This window comes from Brienomyrus brachyistius, chromosome 1 (assembly GCF_023856365.1).
Source record: "Brienomyrus brachyistius isolate T26 chromosome 1, BBRACH_0.4, whole genome shotgun sequence".
Taxonomy (NCBI): Eukaryota; Metazoa; Chordata; class Actinopteri; order Osteoglossiformes; family Mormyridae; genus Brienomyrus; species Brienomyrus brachyistius.
The window spans coordinates 30,004,377-30,025,980 of record NC_064533.1 but is presented as its reverse complement, the minus strand read 5'-3'; the positions used below and the strand labels follow the sequence as shown (position 1 = coordinate 30,025,980).

General features: G+C 44.4%; 2 protein-coding genes and 1 non-coding gene across 9 annotated transcripts; 1 reads left to right on the top strand and 2 right to left on the bottom strand.

The window, feature by feature from the left end:
* Positions 1 to 73: 73 nt before the first annotated feature.
* On the bottom strand, positions 74 to 4,140 carry rpl18a (ribosomal protein L18a). Its single transcript, XM_048985046.1, has 5 exons — positions 3,988 to 4,140; positions 3,022 to 3,201; positions 2,634 to 2,763; positions 661 to 770; positions 74 to 224 (listed from the first exon to the last, which is right to left on the bottom strand). The coding sequence occupies exons 1-5, from the start codon at positions 4,003 to 4,005 to the stop codon at positions 132 to 134; spliced, it is 531 nt and encodes a 176-aa protein (XP_048841003.1). The 5' UTR covers positions 4,006 to 4,140; the 3' UTR covers positions 74 to 131.
* Positions 1,220 to 1,349, bottom strand: LOC125706187 (small nucleolar RNA SNORA68). Its single transcript, XR_007381921.1, has one exon. It is a non-coding gene; the product is annotated as a small nucleolar RNA SNORA68 (small nucleolar RNA).
* A 45-nt stretch (positions 4,141 to 4,185) lies between the features above and the next one.
* Positions 4,186 to 19,653, top strand: xpot (exportin, tRNA (nuclear export receptor for tRNAs)). 7 transcript variants are annotated; one of them, XM_048984765.1, is made up of 25 exons: positions 4,186 to 4,246; positions 6,043 to 6,189; positions 7,014 to 7,096; positions 7,567 to 7,623; positions 7,819 to 7,888; positions 8,009 to 8,227; positions 9,353 to 9,537; positions 9,930 to 10,098; positions 10,843 to 11,079; positions 11,208 to 11,246; positions 11,355 to 11,417; positions 11,895 to 12,019; positions 12,312 to 12,456; positions 12,831 to 12,950; positions 13,113 to 13,207; positions 13,317 to 13,386; positions 13,640 to 13,878; positions 14,207 to 14,492; positions 14,874 to 15,063; positions 16,910 to 17,026; positions 17,308 to 17,423; positions 17,518 to 17,565; positions 17,722 to 17,793; positions 17,865 to 17,921; positions 18,010 to 19,653. In XM_048984765.1, the coding sequence occupies exons 2-25, from the start codon at positions 6,130 to 6,132 to the stop codon at positions 18,034 to 18,036; spliced, it is 2,889 nt and encodes a 962-aa protein (XP_048840722.1). In that variant the 5' UTR covers positions 4,186 to 4,246; positions 6,043 to 6,129; the 3' UTR covers positions 18,037 to 19,653. The 7 variants fall into 7 exon arrangements, with proteins under 7 accessions (XP_048840722.1, XP_048840730.1, XP_048840500.1 ...); XM_048984773.1 differs by lacking the exon at positions 4,186 to 4,246 and adding an exon at positions 4,518 to 4,679 and having other exon boundaries at positions 12,315 to 12,456; XM_048984543.1 differs by lacking the exon at positions 4,186 to 4,246 and adding an exon at positions 4,518 to 4,679.
* The last annotated feature ends 1,951 nt before the right edge of the window (positions 19,654 to 21,604 follow it).

The following is a 21,604-nucleotide window of genomic DNA, read 5'->3' as shown; positions in this document are numbered from 1 at the left end:
TGTGTATTGTATTACTGTCACATGGTAAATATAATTAATGCCTTTACTTCTGGTCCGAAACAACAACATAGACTGATTTTTTAAAGTATTTTTTATTCTCAAGCACATTCTGAAAAGCATTAACACTCCCTTTAGAAGAAAGTGTTTGGCCTCTTCGTGGTGAAACGTGGCTTGTGCTGGCGACGCAGGACCCTGTGTGGCAGCGGGAACTTGATCTTTGAGTCCTGGGAACAAAAGAGGGGCCATTTACCCAGACAGTCGGTAGATAGGATTGCACTGCTGGCCTGTCCCAGACAGCTGGAGACGTTATCTACTGTAATTAATGTCAGATCAGCGTTGTTATGGAAAGCCCCGTTTAAATATATAACGGCTCTCATTTATAAGGATGAGATTTCAAGCAATAACGGTCAGGATGAAAGACAGCTAACATGGAAAAGACACCATGGGTATTAATTAGGAGCAACAGGAGAGGTCCACACTGCACCATTTACAGAAACAGTGAAGCACCCGACACGGCATGTTCACAAGCTGCATGTTCAAACTGAAAAGCAGCAGTAACATCACGCACGCACACACACGGAGCACTTAGGTGCTATAATACTCCAGACATGTTTTCTCAGTGACAGTGTGAGATGCTGTAAATTGGTAGCTTCTGCTTACGTGGAACTGCTTAATGGCGGGTCGACGACACTTGTTAGCGGCGATCTCCTGGACCTTCATGATCTGGATGGAGTGGGCTCGTGCACGGTGACGGGCCCCCATGTCACGGTCTGGAGGGGAGAGATGAGAGTCAGACATCGAGAGTGAAAACTGCGCTATGCCCTCGATATCCACAAGGTCGCTAAAAAACTAAAAACGCCTCATTACCCCGAATGCTAAGGGGTCATCAGTAATTAGACAATTTTAGTGCCATCCAATATTATAATGGATGTGAGGCATATAAGGAGCAGTTACGAAGGACCTAACAAGGAACTGTCTATCAAGCAAGATAATTTTAGGTTAGCACTAGCGAATTAGTGCAAAAACGGGCATAAACTTGCTGTGAGCATATTAACAAGCTTTATTAGAAGTCACAGTACAACATGGTACATCTCTTAATGAGAATTATCACACTTTACGCCCACAACTCCCAGCAGTTCCATAATTTCACGCCAGCCTCCGCATAATTTGCCATTTCGTGTCTCATTAGTGGTGAACCATTGATGGTACATAATGTTTGGACTGTAGAACCTTGATTTCACTTCCATCAGCACAACAGCGTATGAAAGGCGACAAGATCCCGTTCAATCTGCGCACACACGGCAAGACCGCCATACGAGCGAATAACGGCCTTTGGGTTTGTGTGCATCCTGCTTTACCTGTCTCACTTCCTGCCTGCACACACAATCACCTTTAAAATCGCGCGGCGAAGCTCTATTACTCACTAGCGACATGGAATCAAACCAAATTGAGCTTAAGCAAATGAATGCATTCCACCACCCTCAACTCTGCTGTGATGAGACAATTCTTAAAATGTACAATAACTTAAGATTCATAAAACTGACAACAAAACCTCCAGGTTGAAGACTGTGTAGACTAACAGGTACAGTTGACTCGCTCTATACTGCTATACACTAATCAAACGTCTAAATGCCCTTTGTGTGTCTGCTGAATGGATAAACACGTTACGAAAACGGAACCAACACCACTGAATGAAGCGTACACAAATATGTAAAAGCACATTCAAAATCTAGCTTAACTGTGCCTTCTATAATCTTCAATCTATTTTCTTTAATTAGCTATATCTAGTGTCAGATTTGTAAACACAGAACGTAACACGTGCAGCAAGCATTAAGAGAAAAGTAGATGCATTTTACGCTGCACAGACTATGTGATGCACATCCTTCACACCCAAAGAAATGTGTACAGCCGTAGCTTATATTTATTTTTTGGTTGAATCCCTTTAAACACCATGTATACCCTTAATCAAAAAGCACTACTGCCAAGCCTAATATGAAGGTCTAAATAGTAGCAATGTGCGTAGATAAGAGACGCATGCTGGCTTGAATCAATGTGAAACCTGATAATGCAGTACATAAATAAACACCCAAAAAAGAAAAATATTGAAAGGCTGTCAAGCTACACTTCAGCAGTTTCCTCAAATTCCTGTGTGCAATATTCACTTGATATTCAGTGTGTTCTCTGGGCAGAGAATGATCATCATTGAACATGAACATGCCAAACAAAGATGCGTTTATCAACGGCCAATTCGATTAATGGTTTACTACACTGGAAAAGGACACTTTGCTAAATTTCCAGTTCTATATGGAACTACATGAACAAGTCAATCGTGAAACCAGTCTGGTGTTCATGAAAAATTGTTTTAGGGTTAATTCAATATTTTTATAGTTGTCCAAGTTGCGCAAGCAAGCCATTTTAAAATAATAATAATAAAGAGCTCACAGTTGATGCATAAAATGCAAGATATCAGCTTTTAGCCACATGCAAAACAAGCTTAAGGAGGTGGTGTGACCAAGAGTAAACCTACAATAGGTAGCTTTTGTAGGAATCATTTCTCTCGGTCCTGCATTACGCCTGACGACAAACAGCCTGTCACATGACCCAACACCAAGGGCCCCCGCTAAAGTACTTACAGCACTGGGTGACAGCCCCAGAGGTGGTCATGTCCCTGTACTCCCTGTACATGTTGTGGGTGCCACTGCGAGAGTCATACCGAAGCCAGATGCCAAAGTTCTTTACCTTCAGAGGGGATTTCTCATGTACCTTGAGGAGGAGGAGGAGAATCACCTGTTCAGCTCCCAGGGATGGACATTATACTAAAAGTTTTGGAAGCTATTGTTTAAACAGACAGAGGTTTAAACAGCATTTCTGCACAGCAACATTGTGGTACAGCTTAAAAGTAAACAAATTACTGACTAAAATATATAAATTGATTTTTCCTTTTTGGTAAGAATCAGTTTTTACTTGCTGTGACCATGTTAATCAGGATGAAAGATTTTAGTGTTATTAGTTGAAACAAACCAGTCCGCAGTAGACTATCTCTCCGGATGCCTTCTTCATTTTGCGAAGCTGGGAGACGAAGTACCAGAAGCGAGACTTGGCCACCACATGGTTGGGGGCGAAGATCCTCATGCGGTACAGAGGAGGGGTGGGATTCTTGGCAGAGGGCAGGAGACGCCCAATTACCTTGTACTCCCTAAGCTGCAGAGAGAAGATGGGGCTGACATCACACGCTTCCACCAGAAGCTGAGCCACTTCGGGATCTTACATGATGCACTTTCAACTTGGAAGTTACTTCTATCTTTTACATCAAGAAACGAGTATTTGATTGAGAAAACATAATGCCACACACTATGTCAATAACAACTTCCTCAAAGATTACAGATAATTATTTGCAATCTAAAGAATCCCCGAATGGAACCAAATTAAGGTATAAATGTACCCTATGGATATGAATACTAGCAGGAACAAAAATTACGTATAAGCTATTGAAACTACCTATGTGGTTATAATTAACTTATACATAATGGTTTTATAAAAGATTCAAATACGTCAGGCAGGGACATTACATACTTAGGCAACATTCACAAGCAGTAATACGGTCCTCAGTAAGTCAAACGTAAGTGCATGACGTTGGCATGTGGATTTGGTTAAAATCCAACAAAGCCTGAAATTCTGACGTGAAGACACTAAAACAATTAACTGTAGCTACAGGATTCGTATCGGCATTAGGAGCAAGTAATACTCCTTGACCCGGCTGTTCAGGCGGGTCTCCCTCCTTCGCCACATGGTTTTCAAACGCAAAATCAGACGCCATGTTGCCATTACACTAATTTCCTAGCCTTAAACACCCAGAAGTTATTTTGTTCATCGAATACCTAGGAAGGGTTCACATCAACAAATACTTCACACACTTAGATTTAAGCAAAAGCGATTTTTTTGCGGCCTTCCACACAATATATGGGTTTTTAATGAAACATTACATACTGTGCCAGACGCCTTCATGGTGTCTCTTGCTCACTGCCACTGTAAAAGAGGAAGTAGAAAGGCGGGGAATCGACGCGTCAACCTTCTGACAGGAAAAGCGGATTCTATGCCTTTCATTGATTGGCGCACCGCTTATCGGCTAATCGGTGATTGGTGGATTGCAAGCACCTTCCTTAGTGATTGGAAGGTTTTTTCCACGCTTGACCATAAAGTATGAGCTGGCTCCTAATGAAACGTGGGACGTTTAACACATAAAAGGGTAAAATATTCTCTCTTAAAACCAATTGATAATTTATCCAGTTTTAATGAGTGTCCCAATCCTGCGAAATCAAGTTACAAACAGTTAAGATAAAAGAAAAAGTTGCAGAAAATCTACATGATTTCACGGTGCCGTTTCTCATCTACGGATTATAACTTTAAATTTAGAGTACTGAGTTTCAGTTTGCACACACTACTAATTCATACGCCTCCACCCTGCCTAAAGGAGCAGTCCACCGGGCGGGGTGGAGGCACAGTCAAGCCGGATTGTGGCGCGGGGGGGGGGATCTCTTCCTGTGGTCGTGACCCGGCGTGCAACCGATTTCCGTCTGCATTGAGCCAACACGCAGCACACCTTCATTCAGCCCGCCCGCTGTCTGCAATCCCCGGGAACTAACCAAGGGGAGTCATGAGCTAAATCGCCAGTCGGGAAGGTAGCTGCCGTCACCATGTAATGCTTTTGGTCATGCGGCAGTAAGATCGGCTTACGGGGCTTCGGAGTCTTTGCCTTGGCAGCAGCGTGCCAATGCACGAGCGGACGCCGGGGGAACTCTACGCCGTTTCTGGACTGTATGTTTTGTTATAACTTAAGGAGTGTGTCTCTTTTATCTGCCGTGTCGCGATTCCCGGGGCGTAGAGGCGTACGGCGTGGCCGTGATGGCGAGTCGCGCACGTCAGTTCTCTTGCACCGCAGTTACATCAACTTGGGAGTTTTGCGGAGTGGCGACATGTAGCAAGATGGCTGGGTCCGGAGTTGTACCCGACAGCAGAGAGAAATCATCATAACCGTCGCCAGTCTCTTTCCAAAATAATTGAGAATAAATAGGAGGGGACGACCTGAGGTTTGTTGCAGCCGCGTAAGGTATCGCGCCCTGGGACAGCATTGTTGTTTTGAGTCACCTGCAGCTGAAGTCATTTAACGCGATGTGTGATATTCGGGTCTGATTGCTGCCCCATTATATGGGTTTGTGCTGAAAACTACCTGCAAAAATGTAAATACAAGTTTATTTAATTTTTTGCATCTGGGTGGATGCCTATCATATCAATAGAGTAATCGAGCCATATGGAGCCAGTCGAGTATTTTTTGGGCATTTAACCAACCTTAAACGGTTAAATGTTATACTAGCATATCAGATCTCTAAACTACATTAGTTTCTTTCTTGAATAACTTGTAAAGAATTTTATATACATTTAATTTAATTATACGTCATCGTGTTTCATAATTTATGGTGGATCTAGCTCTTGTTTATGCTTGTTAAGTATGACGCTCTTCAGTTTCCCGTTTCCTACACAAATCCTTGTTTTGTCTCGCAGTTTTTGGTCATACTAGTGCCACTTTAATAGTAATGATGGGTACGATGCTGTTCACCCGGAGGCCACGTTGGTTTAGCGCTGTACGGGTCACGTGACCTCGCTGCCTTCCACGCGCCTATGACTTCGGCCTCAATTTTTAATGCTTGTTTACGTAATGCTGCATTTTAGATTTATTTGACGCCCATTTTGAGTCTGCACAAAACGGAATAAATTACGTGGTATTTGAAAATGCGGTAAATCTTTTCATGTCTATAAACGGAGGAGCAGAATGCATATTAATATCCGCACTGCCACCGCATGCCAGTGTTTTCACAGCAAACGAATGCATATGCTGTGGTTATCTTGGATTATATCCAAACCTGAGAGCTTTAGTCATCAATTGGGCGATCTTGGCTTTGTCCGCTTCTGCTGAGGTAAGCTGGGTCCTTGTTGGCACTTGTGCATAGGCCGTGCACTCACTCATGTGTGCTTTCACTCTTTCAGATGATTGAAGCCCCCACAGGGGTGGAAGAGCACAAACATTCAGTGGAAGAGACGTGATCCCCATCGTTCCGTGTGTCTGCTGCCGTTATGGATGAGCAGGCGTTGCTTGGGCTGAACCCCAATGCCGATGCCAGCTACAGGCAGAGAGTAAGTCCCCTAGGTGTGCTGAGTGGGGCAGGGTGATTACCCTCATACCTGTGGCCTGTACTATGAAGCGGGCTTACTGGCTTATCGGATAGCGTGTCGGATTTAAGGTACCACAGTTTAAATGGACTTCATATTCATTCACTTACATTTCGCTCAGTCCCCTTAAATCTGACTAGTTACCCCGATAAGCCGGTAACCCGCTTCGTAGTACAGGGGCCTGGGCAGGAAGGTTTGCTTTGATTTCACTGAAAACCTTACAGAACAGGCTGTCTTCCTCAAAGTAGCCACAGATAGTTTAGAGGGTGAAACTTCACACTGCACATCTCTGCCTTGTCATTTTCAGTGTAACTTTCTGTTCCTTATATAGCTGTTTTTTTCTATAGTTTTATTACTGTTTTTGTTGTGGTGCAGTTGTTTGACTACTTGGAAAGTGGTGAATGAAAATCTTTTATTCCTTCATTAATTAAGAAGCCAGCTGTGTATTAAACTATTACTTATATGATTGTCGGGTGGACTTTGCACACTGGGTATAAATGATTAGCCTTTTCCGAATGAGGGCGGGGGTCTCTTCACGTCTGTTGATAAGGGGAATTTCTTCCATTGACTAACTGTTCCCGAAGTGTTGGGGTTTGAGTTCACCCATGTTTCAATAAGCCAGTTTGGTTCTGCTGAATCCTCTGATCTGATTCCCGCTTTGTGAAACTGGTTCTCTTGCTTACTGGAAGTCGTAGCTCTCCGAACCCACGATCGGCCTTGTATATCGGCCTCTCGCCCCGTTTGGGGCATTAAAATATTCATCGAAATGGTGCCTGTCTTTCTCCTAGGCTCTCGCTTATTTTGAGCAGCTGAAGGAGTCTCCTGATGCCTGGCAAGTGTGTGCTGAGGCCCTGGCCAAAGGCGTTTACAGGTGGGTGAGCAGGGCTGTCTGCTTGGAGCGGATAGTCTAGAGTTAAGGTACGTTAGCGTAGGAACTTGGGGGTTTCCAGGCCCCAGTCCGTGGCCAGTATTCCACCGTGCTGTGGAACGCTGGGGGTTTCCCAAAGGTGCTGGTTAATTTACAAAAATAAGCTGTATATATTAATGTTTTAGGGCCCCTCATGTTCATGCATTCTGGCCATATATGGATGAAAAAAAGACAAATTATTAAACGTATGAAATCGCTGATCAGTCCGCTGAAATTTTTGTGCGACGTAGTCTGTTTTGCAAACATCATAAGGCTGGGGCCCATACCTTAACAGTGTTTCAGGTTGTGTAAATATGGTGTCACGGAAACAGGTTTTATTCATTCTTCTGTTTGGAATGTTGTATTTTGGAATCCTTGTTCCTTGTCACGCTCAGCTGGGTTTAACCGATCCTGTTGACTCGTTTCTTTCCCAGCAACGACCATGTGAAGTTCTTTTGCTTCCAAGTGCTGGAGCATCAGATCAAGTTCAGGTGAGTGTTGCTCGGGGTCACTGGAGGTTGCCGCACAGAATTGTGTCCATTGACTCAGGTGTTGAGCTGAATGCCAAAATATAACAGCCTTTTAAGCAGTGCCACCTGCTGGTAGGTTTTAGTTAAAATGAGATTACTGGCTGGTGCCTGGTTCGATTTGCTGGTTGCTGATGGAGCACCGGGGTGTGTCCGCAGGCATGGGACCCTCAACGCAACGCAGCAGCAGCTCATCCGTGAGACGCTCATGAAATGGCTGCAGTTGCAGGTACGACATGAGCAGCGCCATCTCTTGGTGGCTGCTGGATTGCGAACTGCCTTTTTTCCCACCTATGCCACCTGTAAGGAGTGTTATGTTACTGACCCCTCCTGCCTGTCCTGGTCACAGCTGATGAGTGCCCAGTCGGAGAAGGTCTTCATCCGCAACAAGGCGGCACAGGTATTCGCCCTGACCTTCGTGACCGAGTACCTCACGCAGTGGCCCAAGTTCTTCTTCGACATCTTGTCCCTTATTGGGCTGAACCCACGGGGTGTGGACCTGTACTTGCGTATGCTGATGGCTATCGACGCCGAGGTGGTGGACCGCGACATCCAGCACTCTTCCGAGGCAAGGACAATCTTAAAAACTGGTCTCTCTCCCTCCCTCGTTTCGGGGGAGACCCTGAACCCAGAATCAAAATCAGTTTGTAAGAATGGCTGTGCCTTTCAGGAACATGTCTGTCCATCCATCCATTCATCCAGTCATTTCCTGTACCCACTTGTCCTATTCAGGGTTGCGGGGAATCCCGGATGCTAGGGGCACAAGGCAGGGAATAACCCAGGGCACCAACCCATCACATGGCAAACACACCATTCAACACCTACAGACAATTTGGTAACTCCAGTTCACCTTAGTTTTTGGACTGTTGGAGTTAACCGGAGAACCCAGAGGGAATCCCCACAATGACACATGGTACCAGGGCAGAGACTCAAATTGCGGTCCCAGAGGTGTGAGGTTGTAATGGTAAGGCAACAGTGCTACCCAGTGCACCAATGTGCCACCCTTCACGAATATATGAAGTGCTCAAATAGCTGCAAACCTGTCACTCTTGGTGAGAAAAAAGATAAAATGAGGTTTGCTTTAAGAATGAATCTCAAATCATTTAAAATAAATGGTCAGAATTTGGCTTATGTTTTACAAAGAAACAATCACAATGGTAGGTTTTTCCTTAAATATAAACATTTCTGCATCTTTTGGAGAAAGAACTATTCTCATCCAAGATGTGTGGAGTTGTACTGAACAACCGCTCACCCTCCGCACTCGTACATGGAACACAAAAACTCAGGCTCTCCTTTTTCTCGTACTCCAATGGGCGAAGACCACAAATGTCTAATAAATACTTCAGCAGACGATACTCTGTGAGCGACTGCTTTTGCACATATCTTGCAAATTACAAATCTTTAATGGATAAATGGTAGCACTGCCAGACAGGAGACTAAATAGTGGCACTGAAAGTCTGACGCACATATTCTATCTCATTCACAAAATCGGTATTTTGGATCTATTCAAAGGCCGCCGATCAAGTAATTAAGGCCGAAGTTCAGTCGATTTACACCGGCTGCCAATCACTCGGAGCATCACTAGTATCAATGGCAGGTTACTTGTTTAATATCACCATTTATAGATAATATCGTCATATCGCCCAAAAATACACTGCAAACCCTGACTCCTGTCTCCTGTTGCCCTCATCAGGAGACGCGCAGGAACACCCTGATCAAGGACCGAATGAGGGAGCAGTGTATCCCCAGCCTGGTGGAGTCCTGGTACCAGATCCTGCACAGCTACCAGCAGAGTCACTCTGAGCTCACGTGCCAGTGCCTAGAGGTGGTGGGGGCTTACGTGTCTTGGATCGACCTCAGTCTTATTGCCAACGACAGGTAGGTTGTGTCATGAAGGAGCGCCTCGCATGAGGGAGTGTTCAAATCCCTGTTTTGTCCCTTAAGCTGAATAGGCTCTGTGACCTATCTCGATCACCTGTTAAAAGATTTACAGTGAACTTTCAAAGGGAGATTAACAGTACTGGCTTGCATCCAATGTTTTTCACATGAATATGCAAGCGTGTGGCTTAACCTGGAATCTTCCATGATAAATTTCTCTAAAGCAGACTTGCAAATTTAGTAAATTTGTAGAACTTGATTTCAACTTCCATTGCATCATTAAAATTTTTTTTTTTGATAAATGATGCTCTACTATCATAATCAATCATAAATACACACGAGACTCAACCCCATGGGTGGTAGAGCCTGACTGTTGTGTACCTACATTTCAGGTTTGTTAGCCTGCTGCTGAGTCATATGTCGGTGGAGGTCCTGCGAGAAGAGGCCTGCGACTGCCTGTTTGAAATTGTCAACAAGGGCATGGACCCCATCGACAAGACCAAGCTGGTGGAGTCTCTGTGTCGGGTGCTGCAGTCTGCTGGCTTCTTCAACGTGGAACAGGTATCTTGGTCGTCGTCATGCTGGCCAGGGTTCCCCAGTTATTTTTTTCTGTAATGGACCATTTGCATCAGCAAAACAAAGGCAAGAGACACTAACCCCTGAAATTTATTTGGCTTGATGAGAGGTCGATACATTCCAGAATAAGTTGTATTTGGGTCCGGATGTGAGAATTCGGAACAAATCACCTATTGATTCAGTACGGGACTTTTATTTTTTTAGTACAGTATGATCTTGTAATGTATAGGATGGGTTCCAGCTCTACCTACACATCTTTGGGGTGGGGGCAGGGGGTGTTGATCAGTCATACAGGACATACATTATAATTTATCATATTGTAAAGCAACATAACTATGCCCCATATTTTGAACCAGTGGACTGTTAAATGGCTAGATAAATTCATCCTCCTGTTTTCCATGTTTCCTATTCATAATCTTTTATTTTTAATGCACCATAAAGTCATTCATCATTTGAGAAGATATAAAATGCAGGATATTAAAACTGGTTCTCAGTATTGGCTGATTTAGATTAATATGCTGCAGTTTGGCAGTGGTTTGTTAGTATTAAAACCAAATAATGTCAAGCTCAAAGTTGAACATAGTACACCTACAGCACATGGGCAGTAATGTGGACTGAATACTCGGTATGGATAAGGCCTTCCTCTAAGGACATGATTGAGTTTGACCCTTATGTCTGAGGGCGATGCAGTTTGGGCCTCTGATTGGTTGACGTCAATCCCGTCTCCAGGAAGAGGATGTGGATTTCCTGGCCAAGTTCTCCAAGCTGGTGAACGGCATGGGCCAAGCCCTGATCACCAGCTGGACCAAGCTGGTCAAGACAGGAGACGTGAAGAACGCCCAGGAGGCTCTGCGTGCTCTGGAGGCTAAGGTGGCGCTCATGCTGCAGCTGCTGGTCCACGAGGACGACGACATCTCCACCAACGTGGTGGGCTTCTGTTACGACTACCTGCACATCCTCAAGCAGGTAGGCGTCCCGGCCAGAGATCATTTATAATCTGCCCGTTGACGGTAAATCACTGTGCACTATTCCTCATCTTCCCCTGTGTGGTGGAATCTCAGCGGTTACTTGGAGTTTTAATCTGTCTTCCCCAGCTTCCAATTCTTTCGGATCAGCAGAAGTCCAACGTGGAGGTAAGGTGCAGAGGCATTGTGGTGTGCCTGAGCCCCTTTTTTATGTAAACCTTTGGCTTGCTGTTCGTTTTTAGTGAGTTAACTAGTTTGCTTTTCCACCAACATTAGGCAGTCATGATAGCTGTGATGAAGAAGCTCACGTATGACGATGAATACAACTTTGAAAATGAGGTAATGTTTTTGTTTACTTGGTGCGTTCTTCAGATATTCTCCATGCATGGTGTTGAGTTTGTCCTACAGCCCAAAAAATGTGCAAATAGGTAAATCAGCAACTATAAATTCTCTCCATGCATGATTGTGGCTGCATGTGCCCTGTGAAGGACTGTCCTCCAGTCCAGGGTGTTTCCCTGCCTTGTACCCTGTGCTGCTTCAGATAGACTCCTGCCCTCCTGCACCCGTAATGCGTGCTTGTTTCCCGTGTAGGAAAATACCAAAGATGGCAGCAACCAATAGGCTGTTAGTAACTGAAGCCTACTTTTGAGTAAGATAGCAGGCTTGGTACTCTCCTGTAATTACTCCTTTGTTAAGGATCGTAATTTTAACGCTCTCGGGCTGTAAGCAAGCATAGACTCGAACCAGCCTTGGTTGTTGCGTGCTTGGGTAAGTTCGCTCCTTCCGGAACTTTCTGTCACAACCTATACTCTGCAGGGGGAGGACGAGGCCATGTTTGTGGAGTACAGGAAGCAGCTGAAGCTGTTGCTGGACCGTCTGGCCCAGGTGTCCCCGGAGCTGCTGCTGGAGGCCGTCCGCCGGGTCTTCAACACCACCATGCAGTAGGCCATTCATCTCCTCTCTGACCTTCCCTGGCTCTCGCACAATTACCAGCTGCATTATGAGATGTTCATTGTCTGTTTCGTTCCATTCATAAGCCTTAAACGTATATTGATATAATTGCTATTAATGATGAATGCTGAACCCAGAGCTCGCAATGACAAGGAATTCCACATTGTCCATGAGCCGTTCGTGTTTCATTCCCACTTGGTCATGCAAGGACATGTTGTTTAGTGTCCTCTGTGTGTGTCCCATGTGCCCTGTGTGTGTCCTGTGTTGCACACATCCATTCAGAAGCTGGCAGACTGCGCCTTTCATGGAGGTGGAGGTAGCCATCCGTTTGCTGTACATGCTGGGGGAGGCTCTGCCAGCCTCGCAGGGGGCACACTTCTCTGGGGACAGCACCAAAGCCAGCGCCCTTCAGGACATGATGCGGACGGTGGGTGTTCTCTTCTGGGGGCACATTCTGCACAATGCTTGGAGCCCCCTGCTTGCGGAATTACCTCTTTTGCCGTCCCCTTGGAGAGTCATCTGGACAAGATAACCATGGGCTGTAACTTGGCCTAAGGTTCATGCAGAACTGCGTTGTCTCTATGCAATCCGTGCTTTTGAACGCTAAGCTTGTGATATTGATAATTTATAGGAGCCTTTTCAACATTTGAAGATGGAGTGGGAGGTTTAGCGATGACAGGACCTACCTTCAGTGGTTTTTAATGCTGTAGTAGGATTTTAACGGAATGCTTGATGAGTGCTTTGGCTGTAATGGTAAGGCAGGGCGTTAACTTTTTCATGTCCATACTTTGTCTTGCTCAGCTGGTCACTTGCGGAGTCAGTGAGTACCAGCACACTTCTGTGACCCTGGAGTTCTTTGAGACTGTTGTCCGCTATGACAAGTTCTTCATCGTGGAGCCTCAACACATTCCAAATGTCCTGGTGGGTGTTCTCCTAAGCTGTCGCTCTGGAGTGTGTAGCTCATAGCTCTACCCTCTCTTAATGTTGCTGAATATTGCATGGTGGTATTCAAAGCTCTGTATATTTTGAAGTACATTGACGAGGTTAAAGTAGCATGAAACATTTTTTTCCCTCCGCCTCTAGATGGCATTCTTGGACCATCGTGGCCTAAGGCACAGCAGTCCAAAAGTGAGGAGCAGGGTGGCCTACCTCTTCTCGAGATACGTCAAGACCTTGCAGTAAGTGCAGCCTTGTGATATTGTTAATACGAGAGATCAGTGATAAAGCAAGCCTCTTCTGCAGACGATTCTCCGAATGATGTCCTCTTTTTCTGGTTCCTCCATGTAGTAAGCACATGAGTGCTTTCATCGAAGACATCCTCAATCGGATACAGGACCTCCTGGAACTTTCACCCCCAGTAAGTCAAGACAAGATGAGCCGACCTTCACAGTAATATGGTTGAGAAGGTCATCAGGTCCTTGCAGTCCGTAGTATTCGCAGAGGCTAAATTGTATGAAAGACCATTTATTTAGTTTCTGTAATGTGCTCTCACTGAATATGTAATACTTTTTAGAAATTTGTTCGGTTGTTGGCAAAAAAAACTGCTTCACTGTCAGTGTGTCCGTCTACATAGGTTTGTAACTGTCTAAACCCTTCTACCCTCACCTCAGGAGAATGGCTATCCAGCCCTGCTGACCAGCGATGACCAGCTCTTCATTTATGAGACGGCTGGCGTGCTCATTGTGAACAGCGAGTACCCTGTGGAGAGGAAACAGGTTCTCATGAAGAACCTTCTGGAGCCTCTTCTGGGTGCCTTCAAGCTGCTGCTGGGGAAGCTGCTGCTGGAGCAGGATGAGGAGCGACAGGCCGGCCTGGCTGACTGCCTGAACCACGCTGTGGGATTCGCCAGGTAGTACTGACTGCGAGGGCACCCTGTGTCCAAAGGCCGAACTTGTGTTTTGTGGATTCCTTAGCTGGAACCTTTGTCTTGGGTGATATATGGCATTTGTCAGCTTCTTGGTTGGCTCTGGTTTTGCTGGAGGTCTTGATGGCCTGTCATGGGCCAAACCATTTCATCTTCCATGCTCACCGTGAATCTTTAGCCTTGGTACACTGCTGAGGACATTATGTCTGTAGTGGAATTGAGGTTTGCATGCTGCTGGTGGGGACACATGCAGCATGGTGCCTTACTGCGGTGAGACGACGCATGACCTCTGATTTCCTGTCTGCCCACACAGCCGCACCAGCAAGGCCTTCAGCAACAAGCAGACGGTGAAGCAATGCGGCTGCTCTGAGGTCTACCGCGACTGTCTGCAGACTTTCCTGCCTGCGCTGAGCTGCCCCGTCCAGAAGGAGGCGCTGCGGAGTGGCGTGCGCACCTTCTTGCACCGCATGATTATATGCCTAGAGGAAGAGGTGCTGCCCTTCATTCCCTCTGCCTCGGAGCACATGCTGAAGGACTGCGAGGCCAAGGACCTGCAGGAGTTCATCCCCCTAATCAACCAGATCACTGCCAAGTTCAAGGTGAATCCTGCGAAGTGTCGCCACCGTGTGGCCATCGAAGGTCTATATGGCAAATTATGGTTTAAAGTGGATAGGTTTTAAGTGCTAAAAGATGAGCTGAAAATAGATTTATGTTAGGTTACTGGCATTTTCAAGAAAACCCAAGTTTACATAGTCGTACTCCACTGAAGCTGCTCTCTAGGTTCTTGTTGCTTCCCTAATGAAGGTCTGGGTCTGGTGCCGTGTAAATTATGACTGAGCCACATCCACGTGGGCATGAGTTCAGGATGTTCAAGGCCTGACAGGAGCGCTGCAAATGGCAGCATTACTGAGGAGCACCACATGGCTCCATGGCTACCCTGCTTGGCTGCATCAGCAATGGCCCCTGCTCCTTCCCCACAGGCCCAGGTGTCACCGTTCCTCCAGCAGGCCTTCATGCCGCTGGTGCAGGCCATCTTCGAGGTGCTGGCCCGGCCAGCTGAGGATAATGACCAGACGGCAGCTCTGGAAAAGCAGATGCTGAGGAGGAGCTACTTCACCTTCATTCAGACTGTGGTCAGCAGCGGCATGAACGAGGTCATGGGCAACCAGGGTGAGCAAATCAGACGGTCCGGCTTCGAGGGCTCCTATTGGCTGTGAGATGCAAGCGTGAGAGAGTGCTTAGTCATCTGGCCATAGCCAGTAAAAAGAGCAGCTCATAGAAATTGATGTACGACGGCGGAGTAGTAACTTTTTACAGACATTCCAGTAAATAGTGAAATTTGGGTGTAAGTAATATTGTAGTGATCCAGAACAGGGTTACCGTTAACCAAAGCTAAATCTGAGTGAACATCTGAAATAAAATATGAAAATATGGAAAGAAAAAAACTACGACTTAATGGAAAACTATTATGTTGCTTCTGAAACCGCTTCTGAAACACCTGGGCCATTCTTGAATCATGTGGCGTTCCGTTGATGTGAAACCTTCCTGCCGTCAGGGGTGGGCTTAGCTCATGGCTGTAGTCGGTTCATTCCTGAAACATAGCATACTTTTTATTGGTTGATTTGGTTGCAGTATATCATGTTTTAGCGAGTTAGTGGTCACGTTACTCAACTGTACAGTAACCTCTTCACATTCGCAAGGGTTAGGCGTGGAAGATTCCCACGAATGTGAAAATTCACGAACAATACTTGGGTTTCCCTAGCAGTAACAGTCTGAACAATAAGATGAAGTCTATTTATTATCAGTCTCTAAGCAAACAGTGTGGAAGTCAGAAATTCTGAATGGACGTAAAATGCAGATGATTAGAGTAGGAGAAGGTTCCCATTTGGAACAGGGGTGCCCCATATGCAAAGGAGAAGACCCCCCACTCACAAATCGACATGTATTTTATGCCTGTTCTGTGGGTGATGGATTAAACATTTCAAAGGAATGATTGTTTATCATGATGAATTGGAAAAATTATATGTGCTTTTACATAAGTGTTGATAATTACAGTGTAACTGCCATTGCTACAATTACAGTACACATACACGTTTTATGTATAAACATAGTGAAACGAGTTAAGTATGATATGTATATGAACAGAGCAAATCAAATGCTTAGTGATGTCTATGAGCAGAACGAAACAGGAGTTACATCCATATTCAGTCTCCTCCTCTCAGCTAGCAGAGCTAGAGCCATTCAAGATCAAGTCATTTACCTACAACAACAGGTGCAGTTAAATTAATTTCATAACATGAAACTGTTTGTGTGGCGCCCACACTGCACAAACGAGATATTAACTGCAATTCCAGTGCCCTTTGCCTGTCAAATTACTGTCATTTCCTATCAAGACCTTTTTATATAATGTACAAATCATCTAAATTATGCCCTTATACGTGCAAAATTACTACCAAGAGGACTGTGCTTTGGACTCATTAAAATGTAAAATTAATGGCACTGAAAAGTTTAACGATTACTGTGAGAGATGCGAGATTCCAAAGTCAGTTACATTAGTGAGGCTGGGTGCTGAGACAGATATACATAGACTTTTAATATAAAAGATGTACACTAAGAAATATTGCGAACATTTATGCATTATGCTTTTATCTGATCTAAATCATTTTTAGTATCATTTTGGCTTGCGCGTCATGTATGAATTCCTGCGATCTTTCGGCAAGCTCCAAAAATACTCCCATGTCACACTTCACAGCTGAATCACGAATAACCAAAATCGCGAATGTGAAGGGATTATTATATAAATGGATAGTTTTTTAAGATGGCCATTTTAATAAAGGCTTGCGGAACTCACCTAAAGGTGCACCAGTAAGATGTGGCTTGACCTAGAAGCCTCTAAGTTTCCCAATCCGGGACCGGCTCTACGCCATCGGGGTCCTTCATTGCTTGGCTCTGCCCATCACCTCTGACCTTGCTCTCTGCATACAGTTGATGTTCTCTGGATTGTATGTCCGTCTAGAGCTGGAAAACATCGAGAGGGTCCTCTTCACCATAATCCAGGGGGCTGTCGACATCCCTGACCCCATAGCACAGAAAACCTGTTTCATCATCCTCTCCAAACTGGTAGAGCTTTGGGGTAAGAAACATCACTTTGCACACTTTGCACAAATACTTGCATATTTCTAAATACGTTTTAAACTATATTTGTAGAACATTGGATTTTTCTTGACGTTTTAGTGATCCATAAACATTAATGCCAAATACCTATGATAACAGTATTGTATATGTTTGTTTCTGTATATGATTGACAATAACAGCTATTTAAACTCGGTGGATGAGGCCAAATCATTCTAACCAATGTATACAGGGCTACCCAGTGAGGTTGGTGGATGTTCTCCTTATTCCTTCTCTTTACAGGGGGAAAAGATGGATTAGTGGGGTTTCCGGATTTTATCTACAAACACATTGTGCCAGCCTGCTTCCTGGCTCCTCTCAAGCCGACCTTTGACCTATCAGATGCCCAGACTATGTTGGTACGTCATCAGTTTGTCAGATAACTTTGGCCGAAAGGCTTTACCATAATTTTACGTCTTATAATTTCCCCTGACACATGACTTTGTGTTTCAGACGTTGTCTGAGTGTGCCCTGACGCTGAAGATGATTCACCTGAAAAGGGTGAGGGTCACATTAAGTGTGAGATGTTAGATTGCGATACTCGGGTCTAGATTTCCCCAGCCCCTAAAAGAAGGGACGCTTAATTAAAATGGAGTTTGTGGGAGTATTGAAGTGTTGGCCTCCATTGACTGTAACTTGGTGTCAATGTGTTTGCAGGGACCAGAGTTCATTCAGTACCTGCAGCAGGAGTACCTGCCCTCTCTGCAGGTGACCCCAGACATCATTCAGGTATGGCTCTGTCCGAACAGGAAACAATCTCTGGTAATGCTCGCTATGTCTAAATGATCCGTCCATTTCAGGAGCTCTGCCAGGTGCTTCAGCAGCCAGATTCAAAGGTCCTCAAGAATTACATAAAGGTATGATTGCCGCAGATCCCCAGCTGCCCCCCAGCCCTCCGAGATACCATTAGTGGTAACGTTTCCTGACCCCTCTCTCTTCTGACAGGCATTCTTTCAGCGAGCCAAACTGTAATACTGGAAATTCCAAGGAAGAGGGACGGAGGGGGGAAAAGCCTGAGGAAGAGGGGGTCAGTGCCCTTTCAGAAAAGAGGAAGGGGAGGCTAGCATTGGACTCGCTTTTGCACTTATCAGTTTGCATAACGAAACCCAATCCTGTCATGTGGAGGCTCGCAGTGGAGGACGACAGACAGCAAAGGCAGGGTCACTGCCCCAGTCCAACCAAACGCGTGTGCCCAGTGTGGGTTTGGCCTGGTCAGTGCCTCGTGGGCTGTTGGTCGATGGCTCAGCCTGTTTGCAAGGCAGGACTAAAACTGTGGACTATAGGAGGAAAGGGTAGGTACAGGAAGGGGATTGTATGAGGGCTAGGCAGGACGGAATTGCCTGGGGGGGGAGGGGCATCAATAGATTATTTTTGCCAGGAGGAGGGTTGGATTTATAGGTCTGATATAACAGACTGAGGCTAAATGGGCGTCTCCCTTTGAACTTGCAGATTTGTAATATAAGGAGCCCTTTTTTTCCAAGACATTTATTTAATGATACAGATTTTATGTTTTGAAGCAGGAAATTTTTGTTACGTTTTGGCCAGAATGACATGAATCTTGGATGCTTCTGGCTGCAGTGTAATTGCTCTCTGTCTCTAACTGAATATTATTTCAGCCAAAATAGTTTGCATGTCCCTCCCTCAGAACTCAGTAGTATTTACTGGTATATATTTTTTTCCTTGAATAAACCATAGATTTGTTTATGGATTATGTATTATATTTTTACAGTGTCTAATTTTCACATTTGTAGGAATATAACGATTGACTGGTCCTTGCGTACATTTCAGAGGACCTATACTGTAATCGATGTACCTGGACAGTGAACCAAAAGCATAACATTAGTCATTTAACATCATCACCCAGGAAGCTGAGGAGGGGCATTACGTTTCACTTCACTTAATCTCCCATCTGCCAAGACACGGTCTGGACTTCGTCCCTTATCCAAAATGCACCTTCGCTTTAACCGCGAGTGCTTTGTGCTTCTTTGCAAACCTCACCCACATAAAAGTTTTGCCTACTAACTATGAAGAACTGTAAAAAAAAAAAAAACCATTTGATATAAGTAGAGCGCTTAAAAATTGCAAAATATTTTGGAGACTTGATTTGCATACTGCTATGTTTTATTTGTTTAAAAAAATATATATATTCCTGTTACAGGAAGTGAGCCAGACTTGAATGTCTTAATTTAGCCAAATGGTTTAATTTTTTGAGATTTAGGCAAAAAGGAAAAAAAATGGTGAAATTTTAATGGTTAGCAGTAATTGTTACTGCACTTTGAATTTTATTGTGAGTTCTCATGGACAAAGGTTAGTTCCTATTTTCAAGGGATTCCCCAGCAGTGTCATGTGACCAATGGAGTTCAGTTTTGCTATGTGAATGTGCGTTAATAGGGACGTTTGGAGGAGGCAGAATCATGACAGGATTACTGACATTTATCATGGTGCCATATTTCATTGTACCTGGACATGGAAAGGAATGGAATGCACGTTCTGATATTAAGTCCATGACTGAGATTCCCTGTATGTTTCAACTCGGCTCATCTAAATAGGTGATGGTTGAACAATTAAAACTGATGATTTTGACCAACATGTTTTGAAACTGTCTTTTGTTCAATAAACAAAAAAAACTTTCATGGTGAAGAACCTTAAAATGTAATAGGATACAACCGAAACTTGGGGATTCCTTTGAACTGAAAACCATCACTGTAATGTTAATGGAAACTCAACAAAGCACCCATCTAAGATCCTTTTGTACACATTGTGTATAGTTGGGCTCAGATGCCTCTCATCTGACCATTGTGCCATGCAGATCAGTGCCATGTTAACTGACCTCTATATGGTAGTCTGTAAGATCTTGCAAAATGCTATTGAGATTATAGGAATTTATTAGTCTTAATGCTCATGAACATTTAAAATTGCTAACTGTATTGGTCTGTCTGAAAACGGTTGCTGTGATCATGGAATTGAAGTATGAGTACATGACGTGTTGACTTCTGCTGCCCACATAGATGAATCTTCCTGATAACATGCTTGTTATTCCGATGACTGAGTCCATCCACCTTGTTTCAGGACCTTATCTGCCACCAGTAAATTTAAAATAATGGCGTAATGGCATGTGCAAAGCCAGGCCAATATGGTCTTCAGATTATTTTCATATTCAAATTTTATTCACAGACAGGAAAGGCCCCGTGGGATGCTGTCCAATAAAATGTTTTGGTAATTGTAAATGGGACAGGGTGGGCTATGTTGCCCAAGGTTTCAGTGCACATGTTGCATGGAGAACATGGGCACAGGCCACATTCCCATCTGGAATTTAACATAATCATGCCCAATAATAAAATCATACCTATTTGAACCTTCACATCCCAGCAGGTGCTGTTACCTTGGCACCGGGGAGTTCAAGCAGGTGTCCACAAGCCCCCCAGCGGTCCAAAGAGACAACCCGAATGTTGACAAAATGTTTAGTTAACGAAAAAGACATAGAGGCCCCTGTTCACAGAGAAAGATATTTAGAGGATGGAGAAGAAACATTAGGACCGGGGGGGGGGGTATCTGAAGTATCTTTTATTGCCAGTTTCAGCTACATGTGCGTGGAGCAGGGGTGGACAAAATGGCAAAAGTATCATGTCAGTTTTTTTCTGGCATGATCATGATCCACGATCTCATGATTCTTCTCCACGTTCATTTTAAAGACTATTTTGCAAGTTATTGAACACTGAACAGTGCAACGAAACATTGTTTTAAAAAATGTAGGCTTATAAGGTAATAAAACCAAAATGTACTCGGCCTACTCTTTTGGCTGTTTTATTTGAGCTGGTAAACGAGGCTTATCCCGTCGCCATCCCCAAGATTATCTTTAAAAATTTTGCAAATATTTTTTTGTTTGTGCTGTGTCAGTATTGGAAAATCCAAACAAGTTCCATATTACCAAAGTGGAATTCTTCTCAGTGACCAACTCTGCCAGAACATCCATGCTGCTACTTTGCCGGATAGGGAATGTGTCGTTTGTTGCGCATTGCATGTTGGCACGGAAGCGCGGAAGGGGTAGAGGAAGAAATCCAAGGCACTAGCTACTGTTCACTATTACTGGTTTATTGGTGTCGAAACAGATTTGCCTGACAACTTCAAATGCGTGTATGAGCCAAAGAACTGCAATTGACAGAATGTGCACTGTAGAATGATGCAATCTCTCCTTAAAGGCGTATCAGGGAGACATTTTAATCAGTCATGATCTAATACACAGGCTCAAATATCTAATATCCTGGCAGAAATATTGCTCTCATTGGTCGTAATGCAATGAAATAAGTAATAAATTGCACTACGACCAACAAGAATGATATTTCATCATGCTGTATGACTATTTCTCGCTTATGTGATCAGATGTGGGCTTCTTAGTGGTAGGTGACCTCTAGCTCTATTCTCTCTTCACTTGGGAGTCCCTGGTTTAAAAAGATGAGAAGCCCTTCCTTCTGAAAATCCTGGCACAAAAATCCACATGGATAGAAACGTGAGAGAACCCCATTCAGACAGAGCACCAGAA

Excerpts from the sequence above, each read along its gene's own strand:
- rpl18a (XM_048985046.1), bottom strand. Across the intron at positions 2,764-3,021 it reads AGATAGTCTACTGCGGACTG|GTACATGAGAAATCCCCTCT; the intron begins GTTTGTTTCAAC and ends CTCCTCCTCAAG. Across the intron at positions 771-2,633 it reads TGGGGCTGTCACCCAGTGCT|ACCGTGACATGGGGGCCCGT; the intron begins GTAAGTACTTTA and ends TCTCCCCTCCAG.
- xpot (XM_048984765.1), top strand. The coding sequence starts at position 6,130 with ATGGATGAGCAGGCGTTGCTTGGGCTGAACCCCAATGCCGATGCCAGC. Across the intron at positions 8,228-9,352 it reads ACATCCAGCACTCTTCCGAG|GAGACGCGCAGGAACACCCT; the intron begins GCAAGGACAATC and ends TGCCCTCATCAG. Across the intron at positions 17,027-17,307 it reads CAAACTGGTAGAGCTTTGGG|GGGGAAAAGATGGATTAGTG; the intron begins GTAAGAAACATC and ends TTCTCTTTACAG.